This window comes from Protomyctophum bolini, assembly GCF_963924005.1.
Source record: "Protomyctophum bolini genome assembly, chromosome: 12".
Taxonomy (NCBI): domain Eukaryota; kingdom Metazoa; phylum Chordata; class Actinopteri; order Myctophiformes; family Myctophidae; genus Protomyctophum; species Protomyctophum bolini.
Window position 1 is genome coordinate 22,419,988 of NC_137873.1, and position 15,937 is coordinate 22,435,924.

Sequence of the window (15,937 nt, forward strand, 5' to 3'; positions counted from 1 at the left end):
GGGTTGTAGAGTTGCTGGCCAATATTGATGACAACTACAGGGCAGCGCTCTGTGGATTCCTCTTATAGTCTACTTGCCAGCCTCGACAAACATAAAAACTTTAGGCTACTAAAAATGTCCTGAAATGTTCAAAAATATTCATTTCAAAATGTCTGGAAAATAGCAAAAAGAGCCAATCTCCAAACGCACAAGATGTCACGATGGCGATGCATATGTTGTGAACTTGTAGATCGGCTGTGTTCGCTACAATTAAGTACAGGGTGTAAAGTTGTTTAAGTATTAAATGACAAATCATTTGTCAACCTTGAGAACCTTTATTTGATAGTGGAGGGAGACAGGAATCATGGAGAGAGTGACATGCAGCAAATGGTCTACTCTGACCAGCATGGAGTCAAATTGGGGACTTGCTGTCAGAGGCCACATACTCCCTGTAACCACTATGCTATCGAGTTGCCCTCAGTCTCAAAGGAATTTTATTTTTTTTACAATGAGGGTGAAGAATATACGTATATACCTACAGTATGTATAATATATGATATACAGTTATAGGCTTTTTGTATTAAGAAAGTATCTATCTGGGAAACTAAGCAATTAAATAGGACTAATGTTTCATTGCAGACAATACGATTCCATTAAACTCTAAACTCAAGAAGGGAGCCAGATTAAATGGAGAAAAGAACACAAAGGGGAATTTGAGTGCCAGTTTAGTAGCACTTTGAATGTAAAAAGCTGCCTTTAGACCCATTCAGCATGTCACCTGTGCCCTGTGCTTTCTCTCAAAACTGTGGCAGGGCGTTTATTTTACTAGCCTGCCATCCGTTGTAACACACAGGGGAGTCAGAGACGTGCCATTCAGCCCTGAGAGAGTTGAGAACTGGGACACCCACAACATTTACTTCTGTACAGACAAACAAACACACACAAGAGTGTGTGTTTGTGTCTAATGAGCACAAATACACGCGCATGCATATAGTATAATCCCTCAGGGCATACAAGAGAAACTTTGAAATATAGCCTTGTTATGCCATATGCACAGCAAACTCCTGAGTGCCAGCTATTTTAACTCATAATGGGCGGCCCATAGGATTTAGCAGAGTGCAACCATAAGTTAATACCAGTGCCGCCATTCCCAGATTAAACATGATGGAAAACCCATTCTGAATAGCAATGATGGATGGAAACGGAGGCCTTTCCAAGCTCAAACACAGCTCTTCACGGATGAACTCACACCAATTAAAACACAGGCGAACAAAGAGAGGACCTCTGCATGTCAGATCTCTCTCTCTCTCTCTCTGGATTTTTCTCACTAATTAAATTACAAAAAAAGACAGACAGACAGACAGACAGACAGACAGACAGACAGACAGACAGACAGACAGACAGACAGACAAACACTGGCAATGGGCTGCGATTTATATTAGAGACACAGTTAGCGCACAGTATCCTTTAAGTTTTCACATTAACTGAAGCCTTTGTATTTTACTTACTTTAATTTAATTCCATGGAAAGCCCACTTTAATTGACAATAATCACATATAATTCTGATGAAAATACTTCCAAGTACATCCAAGTCGTAGCCTACTAGCAGCCTTAACAGAGCTGCAATGTCATGAGACATTATATTATACAGCTGCACTGTACGTATGTAGCCTATTTGTAACTGCAATTTGTGGGTAGCAAAAAGTTATGGCCCAGGACCGTGATGTCTGGAGAGCTCTTGTTCGTGGCCTATGCCCTAAGTTGGGCTATAGGCGTAAGTAAGTAAGTAAGTAAGTAAAAAGTTATTAACTCAAATAGATGGATAATGACAGGAATATTAAGTTGTCCTTTTAAAAGAGTATAGACAATAGACATCATCTGCAAAATCAGCTTGTGTACCCTTCAAATTATTCAAATTGAAATTCCACTTCATTGAAGAAGACCATGTAAAAACGTTCCCAAGCCATAGGAAAACTCTGAAAAGTTTTTTTTAAATGAATCGGTTAATAATGGGTATTTACGTGGGACTGTGTAACTGTCCATTTGGTTTCATTTTACACTATCAAGAGTTCAATTATTTTTAAACGTCTGCATAACTTATTTTTCAAGAAGTCTACACAATTAGAGAATGTAGAAGAATTGTTATTTTGATCGTTTGCCTGATAACTTTCCTATGGTACCAGTGCCACATCAATAAACCATGAAATTGTGGGCAAAACCTTATCCAACGATAATCAAAATATTTTTTAGTTTGGGTCTGAGAGGCTATTCATCAAATGGAGGGCCTTGACATGAAAAAGGTTGAAAACCACTGGTTTAAGTGGACTCTTTCTAGTCAACTGAGCCATTATACATACATTGTAGAACCAAGAGGCCCCAGGGCAGATTTGGGGTGACATGTATGCCATGATGCCAATAGATTTGGCATCCCCAAGGACATGGCTTAGGCTGATCATCACATTCTTTGCAATTATATGAGGCTGAGCAAGAGGGACACATAACAAGTTGTGAAAGTAAATTATATGTAGCCTACCAGCTAGGTGGTTGTAAAAAAATACTGTAACATCATGTAGCCTATACACTTCTTCTGTGTGTTAGTTTGCGCATGTAGCCTATCTGCCAGAAACTTTAGTGATTTTGCCCTCATTAACACTTTCTATTGTATTGAGAGAAACTTAAACTCTGTCATGAAATTACTTAACTGAATATTGACAGTGGGATTTGAGTGTGGCTTGCCGCAGCGGCTTACTGAGAAACATGAGTGCAGACATGGTTAGAATGCAAATATAACACATTGTTATAAACACCCAAGGCCTGATTCTCCGTTTATATACAGTAGATGCTTACAATAGCGAATTGCGAAATGGTTTGCCAGACAGCTGTAAAAGCAAAAAGGCACGTTGCTGGAAAAACATCAATATGGGTGATTATTATCAACTTAGGCTATAGTATCACAGAGCCATCAGCGTATAATGTCACATCTGGTCAAATGCATACTAACGTGGGGAGATCGTCTGCTCCTTATTGTGCACAGTATGTATGTATGTGAGAAACAACCACTTACCTTCCACATCCAGGCCATTCTAAATTCTATGCAGACAATGGTGGACCGCTTGTTTTCGCGAGCCGAAATAAACACCATAATCTGTGTTTGGGAGTGCATGTATTTATGCACGCAGCGCAGATGCTGTGTGGTTACGAGCGGAGATCATCTCCATAAATATTGTAGCGTACCGTTATTCGTGTTCTCTTGGCGTTCTCCATGGAGCTGCTTGGACTGACGCTCACACCGCCACTGGCCGGCGGGCACGCAGCGCCGCCTCCTCCTGCGTCATGTGACCACGTCTGATTCTCATTCCTCGTCCTCGACTCTTTTGCTGAACAGTAAAACTATATATTCCATGGTACGACGGTGTCGCCGAGGAGGACGTTCCTGCACAGTCGACAGGAGAAAGCAGTGTCAGATAGATTAATATTTTGTTTTTGTTGTGTCTTGAACTGAAAATCTACAGATCTACAAGCTTCCTACAGCAGGAAGCATAATGTCAGCTTGTAGCCTAGATCAGCAATTTTTGGAGTGAGATACTGGTGCTTTAGGTTTAGAAGTTTAGATCATTGCTTCCCAACCTTTTCATACTGTAGTAGCCTACCACCTCAGAAAATATTTGGCTCTCCAAGTAAGCCAATAATGCTGCTGCTCTGACAAACCTGTCTAATCACTAATCAGCACAACTAATGATATTTCTAAATGTGATTAATCCGTTCTCAAATCTTCTATTCACGGCTAGGTGTGCTGTCATGCTCATTTCAGCATGGCTGGACAGCCTATTTCAACAAATTGCTCTGGTCAAAAGCATCGTAGAAGCCAGCTTCTGAGGGTGGTCTGTAAAGGTGGTAATTGTATGTTCGGCAGTCTCCTCAGGCTCATGGACCCCAGTGCATAGGCGGTTCAGTAGGGTCCATTGCCGGCATGGTAGTCACCCATAACCTCCACGAAAAATTCCAGTCAGGATTTAAACCTGCAGGCTACAGCACCGAGATGGCTCTCCTAAAGGTTTTGAATGATCTAATTTTAGTGCTCCTGGTGTCACAATATGTGGCTCTGTGTTGCCATACTGTGGCTGTGTGTGAGCGTCGGCTTTCCTCCCAGCTTCCAGCCTTGGCACACCTGTCTGTGGTCACCTCATCGCACTCAATTGACACACCTGCCAGCCATCAACTCTTCAGCCCTGAGGCGCCAGTCACACCTATCAGAAAGTATTTAAACCCTGGTCTTCAACTCCACTCATCGCCAGATCATTGTACAACCTTTCATGGTAGTAGCTTGTCTCTAAACCAGTGTTTACGTCCTAGTAGTGAAGTTATAGTTTAGTAGTATTCCAAGTATTAGTTCCTACTAGTATTCCTAGTGTTTTGCTCCTGTGTGTTTCCTGCAACTCAAGCTCTATTCTCCTCTCCTCCAGAACCCAGCTCTCCTGTTCATCCGCCTCCATGTTTGTTTTATGCTACCTTCCCATTCACTTATTGTGAATAAATACCTTAACTTGGTTCCTGTGTTTGGCTCTGCTTTTGGGTTCAACTTTCTGCATACCATGACAGAATGACTCGACCAGACTGGACCCAGCGGACAGCACCCTGGCCACAGCTTGTCCAGACCTGGTGAGGTATTGGGGTTTCGAATTGAGTCGACATCTGAAGCTCCAGCTACTGGATGCCGATGTCCTGGTTGTGATGCTCCGACCTCACTCCTCAGAGGTTCTGGTTGTGGAAGAGCTGACTGTCCAACACCTCTTCAGCTCCAGGTTCTATGTCCCTTTCCCTGCCTTTTGGACCAGCTCCCTCTGCCCTGTTCCTGTCCTGGCAGTGGAAGCAAGCTCTGGGGGTTTTCAAGCCCCTTTCTCTGCCTTTTGGACCAACTCCCTGTGCCCTGTGCCCTGTTCCTGATCCAGCAGCGGAAGAAAGCTCTGGGGGGTTTCAGCACCAGCACACTCAAGCTATGGTCCCCTCTCTACAGTTCTGGTCCCCTCTCTTACGTTCCTCTTCTTTGACATTGTGGGACGTCAAGAGCCGTCCCTAGAGGGGGGATACTGTCACAGTCACAGACTTTGCATGTCTAGGTGTTACATTCCAGCAACCTACGTGCTCCCCTGGTCGTGCCAGCGAGACATCGGATGAGAGACCCTTGACCCGAGTCCAAGTTTCAAGTCTACAGCTCTGCCCATTCCATAATTAAATATCCTACCCAGTTTGGGGAAGGAAACATTTCAGTGGCCAAGTAGATTTGCATATACCACTGCACCTAGACTTTGTCATTTAATTTGTCTACATTACATTTTCTCATGAATTTAATAAATCCTAACTGTCAGGAGCAGTGGGCAGCAAGTGAACAGTGCAGTTTCAAGTCTATAGTTCTGACTACGTTCTTGGAAGTGCATACACAAAGAACTGCATACACAAAGAGTAAAAGGAAATTAAGGTCAGCCATGCATTTGAAATATCCATTGAATCATTAAGAGGCTGTGGATGGTACTCTGACACCTTCTAAGATGCGATAAGCTATCACCTTCGTGCACAGAAATGCTGATACTAAAGGTAACACTATGCCTCTGAGATAAAAAAACAGGCCTTTTTCCACTCATCTGTCTCAGATCACTCTCTCATAGAGGGTTCATCTTACCAGAACTCATGACAAACAAGTCAGCCATCTGGGCCACCAGGGAGCCATCCTTTCACCCTGGATTTAGAAGCATTAGTGGAGTTCCCTTCCAAAAATGAGATTAACATCAATTGAAGATGCGCCACCTGTCTCTTGTAAAGTTTTGCGCAATATTAAAGCATATTATGGGAAGATCACTTAAGATCTACAAGGAAATATGTGACAGCAATTTTACAGCATGTACTTTACAAATAGAATTAAGATGATATTGACTGAAAAATATGTATTGTTTTTAAATTGAAACAGACAGACAGGCAGGCAGGCAGACAAGACAGACTGGCACAAATGTGATGGACAATAGACAGTCAAATCTGTTTCCATAGAGCTTTACATGAGGCCATTGTGACTGTAAACAATCAAGTTCAAGTTCAACACTTGGATTCCTATTATTACATGCAGGCAAGAAACTGAAGGAAAGCAGGCCCACACTTATGAAACAACATTCGTTACTTCATTTTCAGATTTAGCTATTGTTAATTAATGTAAAACATAACAATTGTAAAACAACCAAAAACTGTACTGCATTTGAGCTCTCACTTTCCCGTTTTTAGAGATGTTGTACAAGCATACACAAAATTGTGGCTCATTACAATTTACAATTTACAATTTAGGCATTTAGCAGACGCTCTTAATCCAGAGCGATTTACATTCACTTCTCACTTCTCATTGAACACCTTGTTCAATGAGAGTGCTGGTCCGTGTGGGTCTGGTTCCCAGACATTAGTGAGAGGAAGGTTGAATGATGGGCCCTCTCATCTTCTGAAACCCTCTCCCTCTACTGACAGACATACACACAATGTCACAGGCGGATGTTCCCAGGCGATGTCTGCGAATCATCCCTTTACAAAGACCGGCAGAATCATTTTGCAGGAAACAGTGTATAGATTTGGAGACGGGAATAGACAGAGAACAATTCAACTATAAAAAAACGAGATAATTGGAGTTCTGATGCTTTACAGTTCCATCAAAGACTGTATTTATATGTCAAACATATTAAAGATACATTATTTGGCTTGGTAGCAGCACTGTTGCAAGGTTCACTGAACTTAATCCCAAGTTATTATAGTTGCACCATGTAAAAAAAACAATCCTGTGCCACCCACATTCACCCAAAATACTAATGCTACTTATGTAGTTGCACATACGTAAAACCCATAAAAACAGTAGCTATTAAAACTGTACATGTCTTCAAGTGAAGGTATGTGATTATAGCCTGATTATATATATTATATCTACCCATCAAGTGGACTGGGCACAGCAAGAAGCTCCTGTGGCCGAATCCCACTGGGGGTTGAATAGGTAGGTCTAAGTATGCATGTTCTGCCAATGTTAATGTGAGTTTCCTCTGAGTGCCCCAATTTCCTATCACAAATAGACATGCATGTTACAGTATGTGCATGCTGACCTGCTTACCTTTTTAGTATTGGTGTTTGCCCTGTCTTGTCCCAGAGCAAGACAATTAATCCCTAAATGCTCCCCAGGTGCTGTATTAATATTGCCCACTGCTCCTAATAGTTAGGACAGGTACATTTCACATTACAGTATGTACAAATGTACAGATATAGATAGATTAGCCTAGTCAACTGCAGGAAAATAAAATCTTTCATGCGCATGCGTTGGTGCGTGTGTGTGTGTGTGTGTGTGTGTGTGTGTGTGTGCATGTGTGCGTGCGTGATGACAATAGTATGTCATCAATGTGCTATCTTTTTTTCCTCTATGTGTTAAGCATGTGCAGTAATCAAAAACATGCAGTAATCCTGGTCTCTAAACTGCCTCCCCCTGGCCAGCCGGGGCGCCTGATGGAGGGGAAAGGAACTGGTTGGAATAACGTGTTCCTTCCACGCGCTACGTCCAACCAGGGAAACTCCCCCCTGTCAGGTGTAAAGGAGCAACTTGGACACTCAGGCATGAAGGGAGCATGAGTTAAGTCCGTTGCTCTCCCCAGGTTGGCGGAGGGTGTGTAGAGCCCAGGATCACAGTAGATGATTGGCACAGGGGTGAAAAATGGGTTACAAAATCGTGGGATAAAAAATATATATTAAAAAAAAACAAAGCATGTGCAGCAGTTATATTTGGTTGGACCATATAATGTAACCTAATTCTGATCAGTCTATTGTATTGCGCCTCTTGTGCAGATCCAAATAAAATAATTCAAATTCAAAGAGAGGGGATTAATGCTTTGATAGAGAATAATCTGGACAATTCAGTTTCAACATGGGCTCATCAACAATAGTACTCAGTGCACAGTGTATTGCGTAGTAAAAAAATAAAAGACCACAGACCTTACTTAAACTCCCTCAGGTACTCATGTATCTCTCATTGCCATGGTGCTCAACAGCCAGCCCAGAGGCACAGCGGTTGAAGGGAACAAGTGGAGGCTTATTAGGGGACTCAGAAGCTACTGAGGTGTTAACGTGAGCTGCACCAGCATAAAGAAAACAGTCTCAAATATGGAAAAAATGACCAAAAAGAAACATTATGCCCTTGAACAGACAAGAATGGAGAAGGATCACTATCGTTATCTGTTTCTGATCAACGAGGAAATGCGAAATGTGAAGAGGAGGTTAAGGCATGTAGAGGAGACTAGTGGATATTCTCACCAAATGCAGCAGTCCCTGAATCTAAGACTGCACTCCTCCTCGGCTGAGAATTGCACAACTTCCATTCCAAAATTTGAAAAGTTGTCTGATAAGCAGGACTTGCCAGGTTTGGAAGGAAAGACACTGGAATTATTGCTGATTGACACCCATAGGGGAAGAAAGAATGGTCGAGACATATGCGCATCATTGCTGCCGCTTCCTCCTTGTCAATCATCTGATGTGTGGAAAGGGACATGCAATGCTCTTCAAGATGGCTACTCTTCAAAAGGTCTGGACCGGTCACATACAGACATGAACAACTCCCTGCCTTCTATTATCTCTGGTAGGTTGGTGTCGAAGGAGAGGATTGATGCTGAATTGCCAGGAGTGACAACTGACCCGGCGATGAGATGGAAATCGTTTGATTGTAAATCAGGAGTATATGCAAAAGATGGCAGCCTGAACAGGTGCGTGAAAAAACTGTCTAAAACTGCAATTCAAGAGGGCCTCAAAAACCTTGTTCTGGAACACAATAGGCCTATGGCACCTATTGAAAAGGAGAGGCAGAGACAAAGAGCTTTAAGAGAACAAGTAAATGAATTCATCAAAAGGCTTACGGACACTTCTTTGCAAGGTGGTGCATGCAGACAGGATAGCAGAGGCCCAGTGTAGACAGAAGACACTATCAATATGATATAACATTTAGGGCCTAAAGACTTCGGAAAGTTCTAGTAGCCTAGTGAGATTCCCTGCTCCTCAACTACAGAGCAGAGAAGCTCAGTATTTATTTAGTTATTTTTATAACCTGGTCCTGTCTGTTATTGTTTGTTTTGAATGCTGTTTATTATGTGTGATATCACCTCTCTGTGATTTTTGTTGCCTTGTTAACGTGGTTTTGATTTGTACGTGTTTGTATTTGCATTGAAGAAACAAGACAAAATAGATAATCATAATTCAATAATTGAATTAATAGTAGGCTAAATAAATTAAAAGATATAACTACACACTGAGAGGTGCCCTTAGTATGTGCTGTGAGCATGGGTTATTATGGTAGTAGTAGCAGCAGCAGTAGTAGTATGAGTGGGGTCACAGAAGTAGGGCACTACAATAGAGGGACACTTCACAAGTATACACTTAGTTAGGGAAAACATGCTTTTGGATAATGTTGTTCCATAACATCACTATTCACAGTAGTAAGCCTACCATCAAATTCAGTTCAACCAGCACACCATGTGCTTTTGCAACAACGTATTTACTTGTTTGCAGAAGCCCACAGATATGGAATTAGATTGACAACACTATGATAAATCTTATCTGTGTCTGCTTTCAAAAGGCGCTTAAGGCAGCAGTTACTAAGTTTACTATTAAGGCAGCTACTACTAAAATACTGTATGTTAAAGTTAACTCCTCCCTTTTCCCCACTCATCATAATGTACAGTATGTCTCTATTCATTGTGTCTCTTACCTCTTTAATCAATATTTACTTTGGGTTTACTTTAGGTCTTAATTTTAAGATTAATTTTAAGCGTGCCTGTCTGTCTTAGATGAAACCAACATGACAACACACATGAAAAGGGCCATGTCATCAGGCTCTGGCCATTCTGGCTGAGACTCTGGAACCCTGGGCTATTCTTAGCAAACTCCACCAATGAACCACTGAGATAATGACTCCCACACCTGACTGGAGCGGCTTGCGGCCGCCAGCAGACATGAGTTCAGAGGATATGCTGTGGAACTTTGGCTCAGTCCGCAGGGATTTCATTTCTACTATAATTTGACACAAAACGTTACTTTAGAATAATGTAATAGAAAGTACAAAAACCTTGCACACAATCTTCTTTAATCACTCACTGTAGAAGGAATTGACTATTTTCATAATAGTATGATATTAATCACCCCATGAAAATGTTTTCGTATAATAGTATAACATTTTTGTAATGTAAAAACATATAGTAGGCCTATGACTTTTTTGTATAATAGATTAGTAACATCTCTTTCGTATAATAATAGTGTAATATGGGCAGGGGATGGATGTGGATGAGATGGCTGTTTCCATGCAGCAACGCTCCCCTAGGTACAGGATTCTCGGTCAACATGACTACTGTGTGTGAGCTTGCTGCAATCTGCTAATATATTAAAGTCTAACTCATGTTGATTTGGTTGATTAGGTGATGTAATTAGGTGATGTCTGGCAGACTGGTAGTGTGTGTGTGTGTGTGTGTGTGTGTGTGTGTGTGTGTGTGTGTGTGTGTGTGTGTGTGTGTGTGTGTGTGTGTGTGTGTGTGTGTGTGCAGGCTGGGTGGGTGGTGTGTGACAATCCAGTTAACAGTCACCAGAGTACAAAAATAACTCCCATCTGCAGCAGCATGCTGTAGGTCCCATCCTGCAGCAGCATGCTGTAGGTGCCATCCAGGGCAGACTGGCTCTACCACATGTGCTGTATACTGGGTGGCCAATAATCAGAAAATCCTATACTGTGTCCAAATACCAAAACCAAGCTGGTGCAAAATTGAAAATCAATCACACCTTTTATCATCACCTCCCACTCTCTGCACCTCTAAACCTGTTGTCAATAGAACTTTGGTCACCATTTCAAATTTGTGACAATTCCATTCTATGCTTTCTCTAATCTGGCAATACTTTCACTTCATGGAATTATTGACAAATATGTCTAGAACCTTATCCTTCTCAAATATTCTACCTTCATCAGTCAAATCATTTAATTGATTCAAAATTCCCCCAGCTATTTGAAAATATCCTCCAAACTCCTCCCAATCTAAAAGGCCTCATTTCAGGTATTTATTCTCGTGTAATCCCTCAGAGATGCTTTCCTCAATCAAATCAATCAAATAAGATTAATGGGCAGAAGAAAGGGGGACATAATGGAATGATGTAAATACATATATTTATGGACTTCTCCTCTGCTTATAATACAGTCCAACAGTCCTCCTAAAAGGCCTGTGTGACCTGAACGTCAGTAGTAATCTCATTTTGTGGATTAGGTTTAGGGGGTTTCTGAGAGAGAGACCCCAACAAATCTGTATTAATAACACTCTGTCTGACTGCCTTGTCCTAAATACTGGTGTTCCACAGGGGTGAGTTTTATCCCTATATTTTCCCTATACACAAATGAGTTGAAATTCAACAACAAATAGTTCTCTCTCATAAAGTATGCTGATGACATGGCCTTGGTTGCCTGCCTGCAGGGCGTTTCCAGTCCCTCTTACTCCCAGCACATCGACCGTATTGCCACCTGGTTTGGTCATTAGCTAATGTCACTAAGGCAAAAACCCTGACCATGGTCTATAGATCACTGACTGAGAGCGTTTTCACTTTTAACATCGTGTCCTGGTTTGGGAATCTCTCAGTTAGAGATAAAAACAAACTCACCCATAGTCAACCAGGCAAGTAAGATCATTGGAGACAAACAACCGCTTTATAACCAAAAAAGCAATTCAGATTTACAATGATTCTACCCACCCTCTTCGCTCTGAATTTGACTTGTTGCCATGGGGCAGGAGGCTTAGGGCAAAACTAGCTAAAAAGAAGGGTTACAAAACTTCGTTTGTGCCAACTGCTGTGGACATTTTAAATAAGAAAATGTTTAAATAGTTCACCTAATCCCCACTGTTCATGACCACTGTTGCTGTGTTTATGTGAATGCATTTTATATAGTATTTTAAAATGCATCTGTGTATTTTATGTAATGTTTTATTGTTGTAACTGACTGCCGGTGTGCCAAAGACAAATTTCCATTTCATGTAAATTGAATGGACAATACATATTTCTTTATCTTTATACTGTATGACTGGCTAGTTAATATGACCATGTCATGTGCTAAACTGTGTGTAAACCCATTTAAGATCTTACATAATTATCATCTTTACAAGTCTAGCCGCCCAGGCTTTCAGAACGAGTTCGGAAAGCCCATATACGGGCATGCCCATACAGTATGGGTATATCGGTCAGATAGGTGGTTCTGGTCAACTGAATCTCCATTATACTGTATGCCTATATCTCCCTGCATGGGTATCTGGTTTGATGACATCGGCTTTTTGATGACATATCCATATCTCCATTTATGGGCATTTTCCTGACACGTTATGGGTCCACTTAGAGAAGTTATTCTAAGCTTGCAAGCTAGCTGACAGTAGCCTATCTTCAGAATAAGTGCAGTAAATACATTAGTGATGTTCCTTTAACCCCACCTATATTCAGCTATAGTATAGGTTTTTGTCCTAACACAAACACTAAATGCCATTGACAATAAATGGAGAATTTACGTCGTATATGTAGACGAGCAAATCGGCTACAGTATTTTGTCCTAACAAACATTAAATGCCATTGACAATGTCTATGTTTTCTTTTTTATATACATTATACACTACTTTTTTTTAAACTTGCATGATGGTTGAAAAACAATGTTTGTTAAAAAATGATTTCAACTAGAGTAATTCGTTAATAAAAAAATAGATATTTATTTTCATATTTTTTTGAGGGGCGCACGCACACAGATTTAATGTTTAAACGTCTTTAGTTCAATGTTTGTTTTGTAAACGCCATTGACAATGAAGGGACAATGTACGCCATAATGTGCCTCATTACGTCATATTGTCTCTTTATTGTTAATGGCGTTTAATGTTTGTGTTGGCACCGTTTCTTTTACATCACCATTACAATTACCTAATCAAGATAAGTTAGACTTTAATATATTAGCGCCCCTCACTTCACACAGGTGTGATTTTTGTTTTACACCATGAAGATGTATGATAAGAGCGCCACTGACTTCACAGTCACACAGGTGTGATATTACTTACCTATTAACTAGCCTACTGCACATAATGTAACTAGCCTACTGCACATAATGTGACATGTTTTTTTTAAAAGAACAAAAAACGATCTGTTTGATCAACACAGACAGATATATTTCACCAGTTCTAATGATCCATGTCATCAATGAAAAATTCATTTCTCAAGACAGAATGGTTCCCAGATTGATAAAACATTGACAATTTCATAGAAAAGTGTTTTCCACCACACACATTATGTGGGTGTGGATATGCCGTTTTTCCCTTTCCCTCCAACATGTGGTGCCAACAAGAAACAGCTTCATGTGTTGATGAATGTGATGATTTGATTGGCTGAGCACGGAACATGATTTATGATGATAAGAGAGCCCCTCACTTTACATGAGTGTGATTTTTCTATGGTTGTTTAATGTGTCTTCTGGCACTGAAGTGATGTCACTGCAGCATATAAACAGTGATGTGTACTGTTCCTGACTCATATTGAGTCTGAAGGTTTTTGTGTCCTGTACCATAAATACGGGCGAGCTGGTCAACCCAGAGGATAGAGAGGAAACTGATCTACGGTTAGGCATGGACAAACAGACAAACGATGAACCTCCTCTTAGTTTTCCCAAGACTCTGGAGGGGTTCGGCTACGCCTTTAATGAACAGGGCCAGTTGAGACATGTGGAGACAGGAGAGGCATTTGTGTTTAAGGTCAGAGAGGATGACCGTAACTGGAACCAGAAACGCTACGAAGCGCTGGGAGAAGTCCTCAACCAGCATGTGTTTGAGCTGCTAGAGAAGAAGTGCAACACGAACAGAGTGATGGTGCCAGTGGATGCCACAGAGAACGAACCCAGCAGTTTCATTTTCCTGAGCCCAGACGCCCTGACCAACCCATCCAAGTTGCTGGTTCTGATCCAGGGCAGCGGGGTGGTGAGGGCTGGCCAGTGGGCCCGCAGGCTCATCATCAATGAGGACCTGGACTCAGGAACACAAATCCCTTTCATCGCCAGGGCCATGGAGGAGGGCTACGGCGTGATGGTCCTCAACCCCAACGAAAACTCTGTGGAGGTGGACATGCCGACCCCGTCCTCTCTGCTGCCCTTGTCCCAGTCCGAGCCCTCGGATGGCCAAGCTGAGAAGCGTGACAAGGCATTCGACAAGCAACACTGCAACTCGGATAAGGAGAGGGAGACGAAGCAGATCCAGATACGGGAGAACAGCTCTTCACAGGAACACGTCCTGTACGTGTGGGATAACTTTGTGTCCAGAGCCCAAGCTAAGGATGTCTTCATCGTGGCCCACAGCTATGGAGGGTTATCTTTAGTTGATCTGATGAAACGGAGGGAGACCGAGTTGAAGAGCAGAGTGGTTGCCGTCGCCTTTACAGACTCAGTGCACAACATCTGGCTTCAGAAGCCCAGCCAAGGTGTACAGAACTGGATGCAGGAGCACTGTCGTAACTGGGTGAGGAGCGAGGAGCCTTTGGACACCCGCATGAGAACCAAGTGGCCAGACTGCCCCTGCGTCTCTGCAGGTACAGACGAGCACGAGTTGACCTCCTGGAGGAGCTTCCAGTCTATCTTCAGGTTCTTCAACAAGGCTCCGCGGAAGGAGGACGGGAGGAGATGAGGATGGGAAGAGCAGAGAGTTGATGTGATTTTTATTTATTTTTTAATATTTCACAGCGTCAGCGAGACAGGAAACTGGGAGAGACTGGGAGTGACATGCAGGAAAAATCCGCAAGAAACCACATACACACCCTACCCATTCAGCAGTGGGTCTCCCCCTGATCAATACAGATTAAAATAGACATACTTAGGCGGCCAGACATCATCTTGTATACAAGCTAGAAAGGTGCTCTCCTCGGAGAGGCTCGAATAAGCTGCGGGGGAACATGTTTATGTAGGGTCTGCCATAGGGTTCATAGGATTGGATCTTGCGTTCACGATATCGTTGCTGTTGGGTGGACACCTTGCATGTCCAAACCTTTAGAAACAATTGAGGGACATTACAGCCCCCCCCCTATGTCCAGCTTTTGGTGTATGTGCTAACACACCAAATTTCTACTACACAAACATTAAATGCCATTGACAATGAATGGACAATTTTGTGTGTTTAACACTAAAACTGGTGATGAAGGTGAGGACGCAAATGATTTGCCAGAATGAGATGATGATGTATGATGATAAGCGCCCCTCACTTCACACGGGTGTGATTGTTTTTCCCCCAAACATTGAAAGTCCATAGACTTGGCTGCCACATGACATCATAATCATTTCTGATAGCCAGACGTTGGCCTCATAAACATATAAAAAAGCTGGTCATAGGACGGCCTAGCCCAAAGGTAGATTTCCCTTAATCCAAATTTACTTAGTCATCCCTATTTCAGAGTTTAGCTGTTCATGAACAAAATGTGTTTTATTTGCATTCAAGTGGTATGAAATATTTCCTACACACAAATCAGACCCATCTGAAGTGAGTGGTGCTGTGCTGTATACTGTATTGTACTCCCACACACACACACAGTGTGTGTGTGTGTGTGTGTGTGTGTGTGTGTGTGTGTGTGTGTGTGTGTGTGTGTGTGCCGCGGCGCGCTCTACTGGGGCGTCCCAAACCTGATATCGGCACAGAGCAGGATATCATACAGACATTGTGACATGACATATTAAGTTATGTATTGGATGGAAACAACACGGTCACTGTCAAAACTGAAGGGACTGGCTGGCACAGAGTTCAAATTATTAGGAAATGTTGTGTCAACCCATGTGACTTCCATTGGAAATGCATTGGGGCAAGATGTAAACAAACCCTTTCATATATGAAGCATGCATCAATGTTGTATGCTAGATCGAGTATGCTAGATGAGT

General features: G+C 42.1%; 2 protein-coding genes across 4 annotated transcripts in view; one reads left to right on the forward strand and one right to left on the reverse strand.

The window, feature by feature from the left end:
* Positions 1–3,303, reverse strand: part of st6galnac3 (ST6 (alpha-N-acetyl-neuraminyl-2,3-beta-galactosyl-1,3)-N-acetylgalactosaminide alpha-2,6-sialyltransferase 3) — a 59,185-nt gene extending 55,882 nt beyond the window's left edge. For 2 of the 3 annotated variants that reach the window (XM_080779212.1, XM_080779210.1), the window contains exon 1: positions 3,044–3,198. In XM_080779212.1, the coding sequence (XP_080635338.1) occupies positions 3,044–3,142 (99 nt within the window). In that variant the 5' untranslated portion in view covers positions 3,143–3,198. The other variant, XM_080779211.1, reaches the window with a different exon arrangement.
* A 3,574-nt stretch (positions 3,304–6,877) lies between these two features.
* On the forward strand, positions 6,878–14,699 carry LOC308326145 (cotranscriptional regulator ARB2A homolog; the record flags this gene model as incomplete). Its single annotated transcript, XM_080778952.1, has 4 exons — positions 6,878–6,893; positions 8,034–8,109; positions 8,622–8,741; positions 13,568–14,699. 4 exons carry the CDS (start codon positions 6,878–6,880, stop codon positions 14,697–14,699), a joined length of 1,344 nt encoding a protein of 447 aa, XP_080635078.1.
* Positions 14,700–15,937: the final 1,238 nt, after the last annotated feature.